The 18,051-nt window shown below is 28.5% G+C and overlaps 2 protein-coding genes across 9 annotated transcripts; one reads left to right on the top strand and one right to left on the bottom strand.

Annotated features, from left to right (window-relative positions):
• Positions 1 to 2,663: 2,663 nt before the first annotated feature.
• On the bottom strand, positions 2,664 to 7,052 carry LOC116765762 (elongation of very long chain fatty acids protein 2-like). Of its 6 annotated transcripts, none has more exons than XM_061521933.1 (7): positions 6,957 to 7,052; positions 6,025 to 6,143; positions 5,457 to 5,641; positions 5,170 to 5,360; positions 4,869 to 4,943; positions 4,368 to 4,664; positions 2,664 to 4,284 (listed from the first exon to the last, which is right to left on the bottom strand). In XM_061521933.1, the coding sequence occupies exons 3-7, from the start codon at positions 5,521 to 5,523 to the stop codon at positions 4,066 to 4,068; spliced, it is 849 nt and encodes a 282-aa protein (XP_061377917.1). In that variant the 5' UTR covers positions 5,524 to 5,641; positions 6,025 to 6,143; positions 6,957 to 7,052; the 3' UTR covers positions 2,664 to 4,065. The 6 variants fall into 6 exon arrangements, with proteins under 6 accessions (XP_061377917.1, XP_061377918.1, XP_061377915.1 ...); XM_061521934.1 differs by having other exon boundaries at positions 5,457 to 5,581; positions 6,835 to 7,050; XM_061521931.1 differs by having other exon boundaries at positions 6,835 to 7,050.
• Positions 7,053 to 9,188: 2,136 nt separating this feature from the next.
• On the top strand, positions 9,189 to 16,297 carry LOC116765721 (elongation of very long chain fatty acids protein 7-like). Of its 3 annotated transcripts, none has more exons than XM_061521936.1 (6): positions 9,189 to 9,293; positions 11,539 to 11,600; positions 13,846 to 14,036; positions 14,190 to 14,264; positions 14,343 to 14,642; positions 15,647 to 16,297. In XM_061521936.1, the coding sequence occupies exons 2-6, from the start codon at positions 11,546 to 11,548 to the stop codon at positions 15,845 to 15,847; spliced, it is 822 nt and encodes a 273-aa protein (XP_061377920.1). In that variant the 5' UTR covers positions 9,189 to 9,293; positions 11,539 to 11,545; the 3' UTR covers positions 15,848 to 16,297. The 3 variants fall into 3 exon arrangements, with proteins under 3 accessions (XP_061377920.1, XP_061377921.1, XP_032511192.2); XM_061521937.1 differs by lacking the exon at positions 9,189 to 9,293 and adding an exon at positions 9,512 to 9,582; XM_032655301.2 differs by lacking the exon at positions 9,189 to 9,293 and adding an exon at positions 9,545 to 9,639.
• Positions 16,298 to 18,051: the final 1,754 nt, after the last annotated feature.

Consider the following 18,051-nt stretch of genomic DNA (forward strand, 5'->3'; position numbering starts at 1 on the left):
CCGTTTATAAGTTGGTGGGTCAATCTTCTTTACGATTGGGCGAAAGGGAACATCTTGTTTATGGGTTTTAGGTAACCCATACAATTTCGGTGGTTTTGACACCATGGGACGAGCACAGTGATTTTTCACTAGTCTACTTGTTCTTGACTGCATCGAGATTGTAAGAGGTAAGTTAAAGGATAACAATAAGCCTATAGATTATGCAGTGCTATAAAAGCATTGCCTAACATCTGGCTACCTCATGTGGAAGGGTGAATTCTACATACAAGTAGATGGAGTTGCAATGGGTTCACCGGTCCCCCCCCCCCCCGGGATCGCTGATATATTCATAGAGGACTGCCAGGCTCGAGCCCTTTACTTTTCTCAAATAAAATCTTAAATATATAAACGGTATGTATCTGACACCTTCACAATATTATATAAAAATAAAAAATCTTCTTGTCTGAACCACCTTAATTCTATCAATAGCAAGATTCAATTTATTATAGAATTAGAAGAAAATAATTCTTTAGCTTTTATTGATATACTTGTCAGTAGGAATCCTGACAATACCTTGGTACATACTGTTTATGGGAAACCCATATATACGAATAGGTACCTCAATGGTTACTAACACCTGCACCCTATCCAGTTAGATACCGTTGACAAATCTTTGTTACAGAGAGCCCAACACCTTTGTGATGCTGACCATATAGAGGCCGAGCTGCAGCACGTAAAACATGCTCACACCACCAACAACGTACCCGCGCCTCACCATCATTGCAAGAACCATTTGAAGCCAGTATAGGCAATATAGGCAGAATATGCAATATAGGCAGAATAGGCAGAATAGGCAATATTTTGAACAGGGTTTCGGTCAAAACTATATACAAACCACACAAGAAAGTGAGCCAATTCTTGAGATCTGTCAAGAATACCATTACTTCACAACAAGCGGATGTATACAAACTCAATTGTGACTGTGGCTTTCATACATTGGACAGACAAAGAGGAACATCGGTGAAAGGATGAAAGAACATATCTCAGCCTTCAAAAAAAGAGGCGCGTTGAAGTCAGCAGTATATGAACCCACAATGGACAAACCAGGCCACTACATTCGGTTTGGTAAACCACAAATCCTCGCTCGTGAAGACAGGTTATTGAAATTTAAAAAAACTTCCCAATTTCAATAGAAAAGATGGCTGGAATCTATTCAACACCTGGGATCCCCTCCTTAAATATATAAAATCTCATGTCCGTGACCATACAACGTAAGCGCATTTACCCGGCATCCAGAGCGGTACGCCAGAAAATTAAAAAATAGTTGACAGTAGATGATAAATAAAAGGACCAACTGACAGAGATTCACATCTTGTCTGCTCGTGATCACGGTTGCTGAAAAATAAACGAAACGTCAGGATTATGTACTTTTTAAAATAATAAAATACGCGTAGTAACTCTGAAAAATATTAGTTTTATCTAAATTATTTTAAAATTTTGAAGTCGGTGCCAAGAAAATGCTACAACATCCTTTCTACAATATCAAATGACTAAGTACACACAATAATAATTAAATATATTAATTAAAGAAATTATAAAACAACAACAATATTATAAGAAAAAAATATTAATCGGATTGTATAAAAAATGTAATTAGTATTAATTACCAAACTAACTTTATGTACCCAAGAACTGGCTTCCGAACTACTAGTAATAAATTATGAAAGAATACTAGTATTTACGTCACAAATGTTGTTACTCAAAATGGAATACAACAAAAGAAATTACTAAAGTAATTACAAAATGTAATATGACATAAGAAAAAAAAACAAAATAAATTACAACAAAAATTAAAATACTAAAAATGTAATGGATAAATTAAAAGAAAAAAGTAATAAATAAGTATGATATCAAAATCACTTTATAATACGATTATCTAACCTAACTTTGCCAATGAAACCTAATTTTACGAAAACCTGAAAAACAACGTCATAGCGAGAACAAAAATTGCGCATTTAGACACATCCATCAACGACGTCTGTCCTCATGCATATGGCCGCGTTTGGGTCGCTCACTCAAGAACGCTTCCCGTCCCGCACCTTGCACGCGCACTGCGTGCCGACGCTGGGAAGGGAGGCGTAGTTATGCTAGTGCGTGGTCGCCGAGTACTGATAATCACCACAGAACAGATATTTCGTAATAATTACCTACTAAAATTTTCGTCAGTTGTTATAAATATTGATTTACGTATCTAATATCTCTACACAGTTATATTTTACTTGGCATCGACTTTTTGAAAATTATAATAATATTACTTTTATGTGTAAAAAAAGGTCTAAAATATTTCATTCTGAGGATTTTTCATACTTCATATTACTTTTTATAAAAAAGAACGCATTTGTACTAATTTAATTCATCTTAATTTGTCCCTTAATGTAATTGACAAAATTATTTAAATAATATATTACAAATATTTTATATATGTCATGAATGAATGTATACATATATTTAGAGTGAAGAAAATTCATAAAGTAATCGTAACTTTAAGGAATATCATATTCATGTATTAAAAGAAAATTATGTCTCCAGTGCCATCTACCGGTGGATACTTAAACGAGTAGAGCCTTTCAACCTATTTCTTGTTTTCAACGTAGATGGTGTGTTAAAATATATTTTATTTTATATTTATATTTTGTAATAAACTATTTTAGAAACCTGTATATAACATTTAGAAACAAAATATAAAATGATGTAAATAACAATATTTGGTTAAGTTCTATGTTCAAAACTGACGATGTATTTTACTTTACATTTAAATATTGTGAATTTTTATATAAATTTTAGTGGCAAAATATCAACTTAAAATTAATGGTGAAATTTAATATGCATGGTATTGTCTGATGTAGGAGAGTAAAGTGTGGCGTCACATTATAATATGTGGGAAGTTTTGATTTTGTCGTAAGTCGAAATTCGTAATATCCCATGTAGTAAATAAATTGTGTCAAATAAGCGGACGGCCAGTCTGGTTTTAGCTACTTCACAAAACATATTCCTCGTTTTTTTATTTGAAAAACATCAATATGAAACACAGGAGGAATTGCGAATGACGTATTATGTCTTATGTTACAAAAATTTGCGGAAAAAAATATCTGCAATCAATTAATTACAAAACATAACAAAACATTTACCACGAGTTTCCGACGTCACACTAAATACGGAGCATTTCCAGTTTTTCATTCTTAAATCATGCCACAGTATCAACGAAGGTTTGTCCAGAAAAACTTGAATTGCTCCTTATGTATTGTACATTGTGGTAAGAAAATTGATTGATGGAACAAAAAAATAACAATAAATATATATTTTTAAATACCATTGAATCAGAGCCAAGAGTCAAAAGTAACATCGGCAGGCTTCCAGTGATATAAAAACATATCGACAGCACTTTGCATAGTGTAGTTTGTATTTTTATAAATAGCAATAAAATATAATATCTACTGATTAAAAACAAATAAAATATTTAAAATAAATCTACGCATAATCTAATAATATCTTTATGAACAAATTAAAATCTTAAAAAATATATTATTTTCAGCATTTTAAATATATTTTAAAGAATGAAGTTTTTTTACTATGGAAAACGCTTTCCCCACCGTTTTTATGCCAAACCCTAGATAACTAGTGTTCCTGTCTCTAACAAAATACTTTATAAAAGCTTTTATCCTATACAATGTCTCAAATTAATTCTGTAAACTTGCTCAGGAAACTATAACTAGTTCATTGCTTTCAGTTCGACAGGCTTTTCACAGAATGAAACAAAAAAAAAATATTCATAGAACAATGGTAATATTCATAAGTATTTTTGTTTAAAAATTATATTAAACAGATTTCCGACACAAATTGTTTTGGAGCTTTTTTTTTTTCATTCAAAGTTTTTTTGATGACACAATAAAAAAAAATAAACTTTTATACACTTTCTTACAAATAAATACAATAATTAATTTTAACAGTTCTATGATAGTTTCCACTTTTAATGTAAAATCGACTTATAAATTATAATAATTAGTTATACATACATTTATTCATGATTCAATTAACTTTTATGTTTTTACTATTGGGAGTAGTGATTTCATTATTTTTAAGGTTAACAGTTTTAGATTTTAAATAAGCATTGACGTAGAACTTTCCGAAGAGATAGATGAACAGCGAGGCGTTCATAATTATCACAAACTTTAAAGTATTCGACGGCGGACAACGTTCCAAAAACGTGCTGGCTGCAGCGTGTGAAATAATAAATACAAATTGTATCTAAAAACAAACAAAAGCTTATTAATTTTCCAACGTTATAATAAAAAAAATCTTATATATATAAAAACAGCAAACTGACATACCAATTGCATTCTCGTTATATATTTCTTCCACCAGAGATATTTAGACATGCTCGGGAAGGCTGAGAGTCCGTAGTAAGAATACATTATGATGTGTACAAATGAATTAAGAGTTCCAAGAAAAACGGTGCTGATTGATGGCTCATACTTCACAACGAACCACGGACTCCAAAACATAAGAAAGTGATGGTATACGTGGAGGAATGTGACCTGGTTGTATTTTTTACGAAGAACGAAAAATATCGTGTCCAATAATTCTGTTACTTTAGCAATAAAGTATGTATATATACTTGAAGTAATCTGAAACAAAAGGTTTAAACATATTAAACATCTTGCTTTGAGATGATTTGGTTCGGTTATAAATAAGGTAGAGAAGTTTTTATCATATAAAATTTTGATCATGTTTTTAAGTTGTTGTTAATTTTAACTTGTATTTACAAGAACTGTTGCTAATTCTCAATTTTTTTATGTTATCCAAAAACTTATAACACTTTGAAGACTTACAATATATCTACTTTCCTCCGTTTCCATAAAACATGACTTGCCTAGAATTCCATTTGTTGAAAGAATTCTAATTCCCTGTAAAAGAAAAAATATATATATAAAATTGAAAATCACTTCTTACTTTATATATATAACGATTCTTAAAAAAAAAACTAATTATATATACAAAACAAAACAGTAAACATGTTTCCTTTCATTAAATTATCAAACAATAATGATTTTTTGCAAATCTTCAACTATTCATTATAATCTACAGCTTCATTTAGCCATTTTAATTAGAAAATTAATATGTAGTACTTACAATATATAGTATATATCCTGAAAATATAACCTGGAGGAAGTTATACGCTCCGAGTATAAACGTTAAGTCAAACGCAGGGCGATTTTTCATAAACTTCTGCCCTATGTTAAGTACGAACACAAGATATGTGAGACTAATCAAAGCCATGAGAAATGGGGAGTCCATTAAAAACCATCCATCCACGTATTCTTCTGCAACAAATTAAATTCCAATCACAGTCGCCTCTGACGGATCCATTCAAAACTATTTACTACAAAGAAACTTTTCTTAACAATAGAACATCCTACCTTTGCCTTTGAATTCCCAAAAATGTATCCTCTCATTATGTTCTAGTAAATCTGAGCTTGAGTTCATTTTTTTTTATTTCCTTTATCACTCCAAAAAACGTTATCCGATGTCGATGGTCAAGTGTCTTATAAATGATAAATTACAATTGTAAATAATCTGGGTTGGTTAATATATTCAATTGGAGCTGTAAAACAATTACGCAAGTAAATGTATAAATATGTACTGAATTTATGATGGCCAAAGTAACATTATTTGTTAAAAAAAATATATTTATAACGTATTTTATCCAATGCGCCTCTTAAAAGTCATGTTTGATTGTTAGGAATTTGAAGTTACTATCCTGTGTACACATGTGTATGGGTATAAGATCGTTTTATATTATGTCATAAGTAATAGCACTAAAAATTGAATGGGATTTTCGAAGAGTGAAATTAGGAAGATTTCGCACATAATATCTGATTATTATATAACATTGCTTTGACGTAAATGCGAGGCGATTATTCTTTGTACGTTTTAAAGTTGTATCATTAATATTAGTATTAGTATCAATTGTTTAATTTAATTTACCTCTCATTTGGTATCTGCAATCTATATAATTTTATCTTTTTTTTTATTTTTCATATAACATAGATGATACGCAATTTCTTCTTTTCTTTTAATGATAGCTCGGTATTGTTGTGTTTTATCTGTACGTAGTTGGAACCGGTAAAATTAGTCTTTCTCAATTTAATTTTTATTTAAAAGGATTCGTGTTATATGAATACAATTCTTTGATTTGAAGTTCAAATTAATCGGTATTATTTTCTAATGTATCTCATACAAAACTCTGGAGTAGTTCAAATTAACATTCGTGTTTTCCAGATAGCAAAACGATTTTTTACTAATAATTTTAAAACAATTTGGAACTAGCTTTTAGCCTTTTTGAGGTTGAAATATTGCGCTTATAAAAAATAAGCAGATGTATTTTATGTCAAAGTTTATTAATATTAATAAATCAGAGTTAATTAATAAGATTCAACAGAACAGAAACAATATGTTTTAAAAACAATACCAGTCATTTGTAAATGGTTATTTTACTTTAAATTTTTAATATATACTGTTGTTATATTATAGGGTATTATGTTAATTTTTTTCATTTTAACAATCACTGTAAGTAAATGTAAATTAATAGATAATACTTCTGCCCTAGAGACCATATGTTTTCGTTGATTAATAGGTTGACAATCTAAATATAATGTTTTAGTGTTAAATATTTTAAAATAATATAAGGTTTAATAGAGTGAAGCTGTCTATCCTTTGATTACTATTTAAAAATGTGAATTTTCTTTAAAAGCCGCCCTAAAGTGACCCTTTACTAATAATATTATTTCAGATTACCTGAAAAAACTTTAAATAATCCAAAGGAATAATTTTATTATTTTTTATGTATCGTTAGATTTATATATTTATTGATGCATCATATGAAGGCCCCAATTTCTTTATGTTATTATACATTTCACCGTTTTCTCACAATTAGAAATTAATATCTTTTTAAATATACCACAAATATCACTATACCAGTAAAACTAACTAACTAACTAACTAGTCACGACCCCAAAAACACGGAACAATAGATTTGAAAGATAAGAAAGTATTTGAAAAAAATAATAACTTCAATTAAAAATTTCTGATTAAAAATTAAAAACTGATTAAAAATTTCTCAGTATGCGCTGAAACGCGATACTTACAAGAAGTGCTGACTAAGGTGAGAAGGGATATAATGATAAAAGCCACTTTGATTTAATCTAATCGTAAAGTTTAACCAATTTCAAACAACAAGCACGATAACTGATACTGGAATGAATCACGCACAAAAAATAAACAAATATATTATTTATATTACATTGTATTAAAACTTAGTGTATGCGTCTAAAGTAAATGTGGGATTGAGCGAATAATTATTATGTGAATTTTAACGCTGCCTGATACACTTTTAGGGTTCTCCGTCTACTTTTCGTGTGACAGACGTGATGCAAAACACGTGCCTTGTCATTGTAGCTGACTGTTATGTCAGCGTAACGTGATGAATTTTACTCGTTATATTTCATAGATTGAAAACAATATGCCAAGTATCAAACGTACAGTGATCTTAGAACGTACGATAAATTATTTTAAAGCCCTGGAGATATCAATATTATTAATATAAAACATAACTAGATCTATGTCAATCATATTTTTTTTAACAATCGTAGAGAGTTATGGTGATATATTTTTTTTTCTCTAAAAAGTGAAATTTTTTGGTGAACGTATTGAAATTATAATTTTGGATATTTTTAAATAAGTGCAATGCGTATTTACGAAAAATTTTATACTAAACGTCTCGAAAAAGTAAGTATTCTATTGTGTAGCAATTGATACTGAATTAATATTGTCTTCGATATAACGAACTTATTAAGAATAAACAAATAATAACACGCTGTTTAAATTATTTTAACTGTGTTTAAAATATTTTTGTAAAGCTACTTTCAACTTTATTCTTCAGCGAGTAAGGTATGAATTAGAAAAATAAATTTCAAGTAATCTTACAGTCCTGCAGACTATCATGTTCATATTGCTTACGCATTTGTCCCTCTATTCTTTACCAAAAAAAAAATACAGAAAAAAAATGTATGTTGATATTAACAACCCAGCGATATTTCTTTAATAATATGTCCAAATAAAATATAATACTAAAAGTAATAAGTTACGGAATCCCCGATAAAATCTATCACGTATTATTTTAAAAGAAAATTCTTGAGACGACTAGACTATTTAGACTACTATATTATTATTTTTAAGTTTAGAATAATACAGATATTAATTTAAAAAATAATTAATTATATCTAAATATCTAACCGAGTTTTGTAAGTAGGGCTCACAAGCGTTACTGACTAGCTGCAAATATGGTGGGAACATTTTTACCATGACGGGAATTTTCTTTGCAATAAAATTATCTCTTTTATTTATTGAGCTGCTAATTTACTCTACATAATTATCGGTATTTTATTAGTGCAATCTTCACATATCTATTGGCTCTCTAACAATTTAATGTTATTCCTAGTACTAAGAGCCACAAATATAATAATAACTTTTTAAATTGCTCGTTCTTATAACTTGGTTATATACAAGCTAGTTAGAAAATATGTGTTACTAGATAAGAATAGTAATAATATACAAGTTTATATTGTCTTATTTCATCCAGATATTAGTAAGTACTTTAACTTGTTCACCAAACTGCTTAAATTCGTGTGGGTGAATATTTAGAACTTCGGTGAGTACAGGTTTCTTCTTCTACATTCATTATCACATATAACTGAACGGAATTTAAGTATACGGACTCTAGTTTGTTTTAAAATCTTAAGTACAAAATCTTATAAAACTTTTATAATCTTATCTTATAATAAAAAATATAGAACAAAAATACCATTTCTCTTCAACCTTACATAACTTTTTGTTATAGGAAAAAAACATATATATATATATATATATATATATATATATATATATATATATATATATATATATATATATTAAAAGAAAACTCAGTAGACAACAAAAAATAATTAATCCAAAATAAAGACGAATTAAATATTGTGATAGTATGATGATTATGATATAACTATTTAAAAAAATAATAAAACTAATCACAAATTATTTTGTAAAAGATAATGAAAAGGAGTAAACAGTTTATAGATGGAAGGCTATTGCGTACAATATACCGAGGTTTATAAATAGTGTAATGAACACGTCTTCAAACGTAGTCGCCGAGCTGTAGTCACATATAACACTAAGTATCGCGTGGTGAAGTGTTGTACATTGTAAGTTTATTTTTTATTTAACCGTCGTTTAAAGTTATACATACAAATATATATTTAATAATAGAAATTTTTGCTTCATACACAATTAATAATTAAATAAGAAAAAAAAAATCATGTATTGTATTTTAAACACGATAAAGTATTTTATAAGATAAGATAAGAAATAGGCTCCATCGAGTTTCAGTTATTAACATTCTGTATTAATGTTCCTTCAATACATTAAAATGTTTGCGAACAAACGATGAAGTACAATAAAATATAACAGTCGTATCTCAAGTGGACGTGAAACGTGCGTACTTATAACTTAAATTCTAACATTATCACATTCATCGAAGATAAATCACCGGTTCGTGTAACCACGTTTTAATTTCCAATATATAAAGCAAATTGTATTTTCCTTTTTTTTTATATAAATGTAGATTTTTAATGAGATCTAAGATTTTCGCGAGTATTCATTTAAATGAAACTACTACACCTCGTCTGCCCGTGATCACGGTTGCTGCAAAGTAACCGAAACGTCGGGATTATGTAGTTTTTAAATAATAAAATCCGCATAGTAAATCCGAATAACACTAGTTTCATTTAAATGTAGATTTTTGTTGATATTATTTTCGGTGGTAAATATTCAAACGTGTATGTATTTCTGTTTTTTACAGAATTAAGATTGTTTTTAACATAACTTCTCATACAGAATGTCGGTTATGGAATTTTTATTTATATATAATATCATGACTGTCAAGTCCTGCACCATCATGTCATCAGACAATTAAAATTAAAGTGTATTTTAAGTACTTTGGTGTGATTAATAATGTTTTTATAACTCTCTGAGATTTATAGTGACAATGTAAACCATAATATCGTAACAAAAGTTACGTAAAAGACAATAATAATAAAAAAAAATTAATGCTCTTTATAAGAAATAAAATTCAGGATACTACAAGGATATATATTCTATATAATATAATATTTTACTGAAAAATATACTTAGGAAAGGAACAGAATTATTTTTGAAAAAACCTTTTAAACTTACAAAAGTTATCACAACGGTAACAGTTTACTAGAGGTGTATGAGCTATGACAATTTTTGATTATCTTCTCTGAACGACTTACCTAATAAAAAAAATACGACGAGACGTCAGGTTTCTTCCTTACATTTTTTTATCTCTGAACCCAATTACAGAGTATTTTGTTCCAACAGCTTGTTCCAACTAATTCTTTGTGACACATTCTAAATTATATAATACATATATCAACAAAATACACTTAAATAATTCGTTTTGTTGAAAAAAAATTATTCCTAAAGAATTACATTGAAAATATTTTTTACAAAATACATTTTTTTATGAACTATGATTTTAAAATAATGACGTAATCAACTGAACAATAAACTCCGCCAGTTAATCATTTATAATATAACAAATCTTTAACTTTCATTTCAATGAAACTATTTATTGATGTGAAGCAAAATTCCTAAAGAATTTTAATTGTCATAAATAATCTACTAATGGTTACTAATGTTTTTGTATCATTAAAATAAAGACACTTGCCGTAATTAGTTCTTGATTTTTTAAAGTATAAGACTACCTAACAATAGTTTTGTTTTGTTTAGTTTTTCCCAATAACAATTACAACAAAACGCAATGTTTAAGCCATTGAAATAAAATGTTTTGTAATTTTTTAATTGTCACATTTAGAAATTGAAATATATATCAATTATATTATACTATACAAGTAAAGGCACAAGCACTATAAACAAGTAGCTAACAAAAGATAGTTTCATAATACAACATATATATTTATATTTCAATTCTAGTAAATTCAGAACTATTCAGACGTACTCAGAACATGGAAACAACGTAGGGAATTTATAAAATAATTTATTTAATCATTACTTTAGGTTTAATTCTAATTAATTATTTATAATATTAATAATATATAAAAACTTAACAAATACTTTCAAAGAACTTGTTACCGATCATATTATCAGTATAACATTATATTAGCGTTTGAGATTAATCTAAAAGAGTGTAGGACATTTAAAAATTCCCATTCAGTATAAGCATTGAGGGAATTCGTTAATGATAAGCGGAATCGATCAATTCACTTGCAATTAATAAGGTGATTAAACGTCCAGCTTTAGAAATCATTAGGTTTAGGCTCAGTGTTCTATTGTGGCCGATGCAAAACACACATTCTATACGAGTTATCGTGCTATTGCTGAATTTAATTCGTTTTATATTTTCAGTTTAAGGATGACAACGGATATGCCGCTACGGTTTCCTGATTGGGATCTGAACAAGAGTCTATGTAAGTTTTTTTTTATAATACCCTATGTAACTGACGATGCGATAGCTAGTGAGAGCACTTCTATAGAGATAGAAGAGGTAAAAAAGTCAATTTTAAAATATTCAATACACTAATAATATAAATTTATTACCAACTTTTTAAAACGTTGAAACAATAAAAAAAACTATTTTTAATTTATTCATTTTTTTAAGAATAAATTTCATATTATATTATATTTATCATAAAAATCTTGGATTTTTGTTAATATTAAATCTATAATAATCGTAATTTTAAATTATGGTTATCCTTGAAAAGTGGTAGTGTATACATTCCATGTAATTCTAGGATAAATAATCAGAGAAATTTTAAAAACAATTAGTTTGAAATTTATAGCCAGTAGAAATATTCCTCTAAGGGAAAACCCCAATCGAAAGACTTCTAATTGTAATGGAATTTTAAATTTTAAATATCTCTGAACACATTTTGTATATTTAGGTTCATAAACCTAAAGATATATATTTAACTTCCTTCCTTCCATTTTTTTTTTTGGGGCCTAACGATTTACTGGGGGTACCTATTAATATTGATTTCATTTCGCATAAAAAAAAAACAAACAGGTTCGGATTTTCATTAACATTGAAATCTTCTTGTATGTTGAAGATTTTTTGTTTGAGCGTCATGTTTTATATTCAGAAGTTTTTAAGTGTTTCCACGTACATTATAGTCAGTTAAGCCTGAGGACATTATCTTGAATTTAAACATATATCTTTAAATTTAAGAGGCTTTGACAGATTTTAAGAATTCAAATAAGTATTTATATAACTTTAAATAAATTTAAGCTTCTATTAAGACACTATAATAGACAAACATAATATACTAGCTCCGATTAAGATTGTATGTTTTTTCTTTAAATGTTTATAAATCTCTAAAAAATATATATAAATAATACATAATTAGAATAAGAAAATTATCTTAAGTATCTATAAAAAATAGTCTAAAATATAGAAAATTAATTAGGTAATTATATATTACTTATAGTAACATTTGAAATATTTAAGAATATATAGCGTACAGTTACAATAAATATATCATAAAGAAGTTAAAATTTTCTGTAAATCTTACTTTTTCACCTTTAACTTAAAAGCAAGACGTTTGTCTGTGTAACTATATTAAAATGCAACATTTTATCCCGACCTTACAAATAAGGCGTTCTGAGAATCAAAACAAGTAGTTATAAAAATTGTTATTACCACTTCCATGATTAGCTACATCTCAATGGTTTTATAACTACCAGTGCTAAATTTGTCTTTGTATTAAAATATAAAGACCTCAACAGTCAATAACGTTGAAGAATTTATTATATATAAAATTATTTAAGATAAAATTCTATATAGAATAATATCAAAATGTAAGTAGATCAGTTTCGTGTGCAAAAAAAATATTACAATTAATTTAAGTGCGATGTTTTATTAGTTTATTTTGGACATTTTTTTGTATGTTTTTATTTCTCCTTGAACTTCTTCTATCGGATTTACCGTTTTAAATTGTATTTCAATCTTCTCAGTTTTAAATCTAAACGCTTTCCAAGCAGTTGTAACGAAATAGCAGAATTATTTTTTTGACGATCAATTACTAAAATACCCTGGGAATACTCATATTTATAGTTAAATAAACAAATAAAAAATATATAAAATCCTATAATTATTTCCAGACATATTGTTAAAAATACATGAGAAGAATGATCATCAATCTTTCCCACGTCATTACTTATCACCAGTCAACTCTTAAATTGATGTATAATTATTTATATTGTTAATTAAATTAAAAAATTGGTTTTTCCCTTTAGTATATTTTTTTATCTGAACGGCAATAAATAAAGTGTAATATGTATTTTAAATAATTATAGAACGCGTATAGATAACTTGTGGGTCTGAAGAAAAATCAAGAATGAACTAATGAAATGAATGAAATGAACTAATAATTTAATTCATAAAAACTATTATTGCGAGTATATCTACAATTACAACACATGAATGATTTCCCTATTAGGTATATTTCATTTTTTCATTAGTGAACATGAAAAATGTTTTGTGTTTATTTTTGTATCTTTTATGCCCTCTGCTGGCCTTTTTAAGACCTTTGCTATGTAATTTTGTTTTATTTATTTAGGTATTGTGATTGTTATGAAATATTGATCAGTACATTTACTTAAAATTTGTCTAACAACAACATTCACAGTTTTCACGTTAAGTCATTTCTATTACAGATGGGGAAACAGACTCACTCCCTCTGATGGCAACACCTGGGCCAGTGCTGATGATTTTGGCACTCTATTTGTTATATGTTCTCAAAATAGGACCAGCCCTCATGACGAAACGAGAACCTTACAAATTAACGACAGCTCTTTTATTGTACAATGGCCTTCAGGTTGTTGGCTCAGTTTACTTAGTACAAACGGTTAGTATATTTTCTCATCATGCTTACAAGTTATTTATCATTATAATACTTTGAATTCAGTACCTCTGCAAACTTGAATCTTGAAAGTAGTGCAACTAATAGCTGAAATATTTTGCTATTTAAGGAAATTAACATATGCTTAATTTTTTTCAGTATTTCTCGAGGCTGATGTCACGGGGAATATTGCATTCTACATGTCACATGAATGATTCTAAGGAAAGAAAAGAGGTGAGATATGCGAATGTATGAAATAAAGAGTCATAAATTCAAATCTTATAGGTTCTAAATGATTGACTTCTTTTCCAGATCTTAGTAGGAATTTGGTTATATTTTATAGCAAAAGTGTCTGAATTGCTGGACACAGTGTTCTTCGTATTGAGGAAGAAGGACAATCAAGTAACTTTTCTTCATTTGTACCACCACTCCATCATGATGCTTGGAACCTGGGCCTTCCTGAAGTACTGGCCTTCAGACAATCTCTTCTTTATAGGATTTTTGAATTCACTAGTTCATGTTTTCATGTACACATATTATGGTTTATCGGCGCTTGGTCCTAAAGTCGCGAAATACATTTTTTGGAAGAAACACATGACGAAATTCCAACTGGTAAGAAAATTTTACAATTTATATTCATATATATATATTGATATACAATACTATATGCTATATATATATACATACATTGGTTATACTATATAAATACATTGGGTATAAAAACGTTTTCAAAAAGTTTTGAAATAGGTTTTTTCTTTTCTGACTGACTGACTGAGTGATGTGAAAAACAAATAAGCGTTTTTGATTACTGGAGAGTATCTGGGGCTGCAAAAAGAAACCAAGAACAATTTATCATTTCTTTTTTATTATTATTTGTTTTTAATAACCACTGGCGCAATGGCGACCTTAGGAAGATGAATGTTGATTTCAATTTCCAAATATATCTGGAAAAATCCTTTGAACTGCGCCTAGTCACGACCAATGTCACTGCTCTATTGCACAATAACTTTGTGGTTCGCTATTGACTTTATAACAATACATCTTTGTTCCCGATAACCCAATGACCGTGGCTCTGCTGATAATGTGGATCATGTACGCATTATACTTTCAAATTCTTATATGCATTATGCAAGATTTGAAAGAAATCTCAATAAAATTTCTGATAACATTTGAAACAAAACAATTAAATAATATCGCGGGTGCTTGTGTGTATTTCTGTTTGGTTTTTTCTTTTAACTGAAACCACCTCTGAGAATTGAATAAACAATTACCTCAAGGTTTAGTTTCTATTTTTTATTTCATTTAATTAATGCTTTTTACTTGAAAAGAAAGTTTTTATAATGAATATTTTGTTACATACTCTCAATTTTTTTCGAGCACCTATCGCATGTTAACCAAGGCCAATACAACACCTAGGACGCGTATCAGCTAACCGAGTTATTTACATATAAATTAATATCAAAAATGTGTTTTGTATACTTAAAATCGAATAATTTGCTGAATATTTACTCTTAAATACAAGTTTCAATAGATAAAAAGTCTCACATTTCTAAAAAGCCACGGCAAATTTAAAAAACTAATTCCTAATAATAACCATTTCAATTTATTTGTTTCAGATACAATTTGTTTGTATAATCATACATTACATCTTAGCTGTACGTATCTCAGATTGTCCACCATCGAGGGGCGTCGCTACATTCGTAGCCAGCAACACCGTATTCTTCCTCATACTTTTCCTCAATTTCTACAGCCAAAGCTATTTAAAGAAATCTTTAGGCCAGGGAAGCAACAGAGACGGAACATACAAAACAAAATAGATTTTACTTCACCTTTACACGATTTTCATCTTTATTGTGCCAATATAGGAATCACATTGTTTGAGTTTATGAAATATAACAAAAATATATGATGATATAGAAATTAATTATTAAGCTTAGAGATAATGGACAAAGCTAAGATCGGAATAGTATTACCATTATAATATTAAGTAGGTAATTGAAATAAAATGTTTATATAGTAGTAGTATTGTTATAAAAAAATTAAGTATTAATTTATGATTAATTTTAATTGTAAAAATATTATTTTGTGAAAAAGATCTTTATTTATATTTTTTTTATTAATAAATACAAATTAATATGTTCCATTTTATAAGAACATTAGTAACGAAAATGTTTTAGAAACGCGATATAGTGAAGCATTCGATGTGATTAGTTTTTTTTTAAGCGTATTTGATGTGTGTTTGCTAAAAATAAAAGCGATGACCAATATTTATTTTTTTCAATGAGATCTTCATAAACGAATAATAATATGAATTATTATTGAACCCAAAAACTTTTTTGATTGTATCAGTTACAACAAATTTCCATGGAATAAGATTTATGACGTTTGTTGTTTTGTTTGTCATTATTAAATTTTGAGATCTAAGATTTTCGCGAGTATTCATTTAAATGAAACTAGTATTTTTCGAGTGAACTACGCGTGATTTATTTTTGTACAAAACTACATACTCCCGACGTTTCGATTACTTTTCAGTAACCGTGATCACGGGCAGACGAGATGACGGTTCACGGTTCACCCGTGATCGTGAAACGTCGGGAGTATGTAGTTTTATACAAAAATAAATCACGCGTAGTTCACTCGAAAAATACTAGTTTCATTATTAAATTTTGTTTTGTAACTTAAATGATTAGTTAAAATAAGTTTTGTCATTTTGTCACTTATAACAGTTAATAGCTTAAAGGGAGACACTTGTCTTAATTTGAAGATACTTTTTAAAACTTGATGTCTGACATAATATGAACAGTATCTATATATCTTGCAGACGACTCGCTGAATCTTATATTCAAACGGAAAAAAGCTACATAAATGTTTATTCGATAAGAAAATATTATATTTTTTTAAGGCGTACATTCTAAACATTAATTTTTTAGTTTTATTTTATTATAGATTCTATCAAAGAGTAGAAACCTAACTAAAAATTTTTTCCAACTCGATATTTCAAAACGCTTCCTTGTCTTGGTAACATGGGTGAACCGACGAACAGACAAGAAACAGATCCATAAGTAGGAATTTTTGCATTTTAATCTACGAAATTCAAAAGAAATTAAAGTATTTGGAAAAATATTTACGTGAGTAAAGAAATAAGAAAATAAAAAAATTCTTAGGCAATCGTATCCAGAGATGGCCATTCAAGCGAATTTTTAGCGGAAGCGAAAGTTTAAAAAATAACATTTTCTTTTATTAGAAAATTTATTAAAACTATTTACTTTTTTATCAATGAACGAGACCAAACCTTCTTAGCATTCAATGGATTCACCGAGCAGGTGTCGGGTCCATCGCTTTTCAGGGAGTGGAGCTTCAACAGTGCCCGGGACTTGCGACCCAGGTGTAGGTTAAAGGGGCCTCTATCTAACGCGCGTTAAACGCTCAACTCTACCGTCCAAGCTCCTTTCTACCTAAACAAATTTGAAAAAAACCTACTAAGGATGCCTTCGAAGTACGTTCTAAGAATTAATTGATATTCGTTCTGGACTGGCACATGTCTTTTGGTGGGCTGTAGGTTGGAGAGGTTTCTAACTAAGAGTAAATCTCCGTAAAGCACGAAGTTCTCACTCTAAAACAAATATTTTTGATGCATAATAGCAACAAGTTTTACAATCGTATAATTACGTTAACAATCGTCACCCTAAATTGCCTTGGGAAGTTGAATCTATGTAAAGACAATGATCGTCATGGGAAATATGTTTTTTTACATACGTTCTTCAAATAAGTTTTACTTTTCTTCAACGAATATACCAATTGTTGTTTCCATGGAGTACTCTTAAGAGGAATTTGAAATCTGGGCCATGAGCAATGATTACTTAAAAATTCTTTACTTTATCTAAAACCTACTAGCGGCCTTCAACAGTAGGTATGAAGAAAATAATTGGTATGGTGGTTATTAAAACGACAGTAATATTCATCTTTCTCATGAAAATTTTAACAAATTTACCATTTAATTTCAAAGAGAGACGCCTGAGCG

This window comes from Danaus plexippus, chromosome 11 (assembly GCF_018135715.1).
Source record: "Danaus plexippus chromosome 11, MEX_DaPlex, whole genome shotgun sequence".
In the NCBI taxonomy this organism is placed as follows: domain Eukaryota; kingdom Metazoa; phylum Arthropoda; class Insecta; order Lepidoptera; family Nymphalidae; genus Danaus; species Danaus plexippus.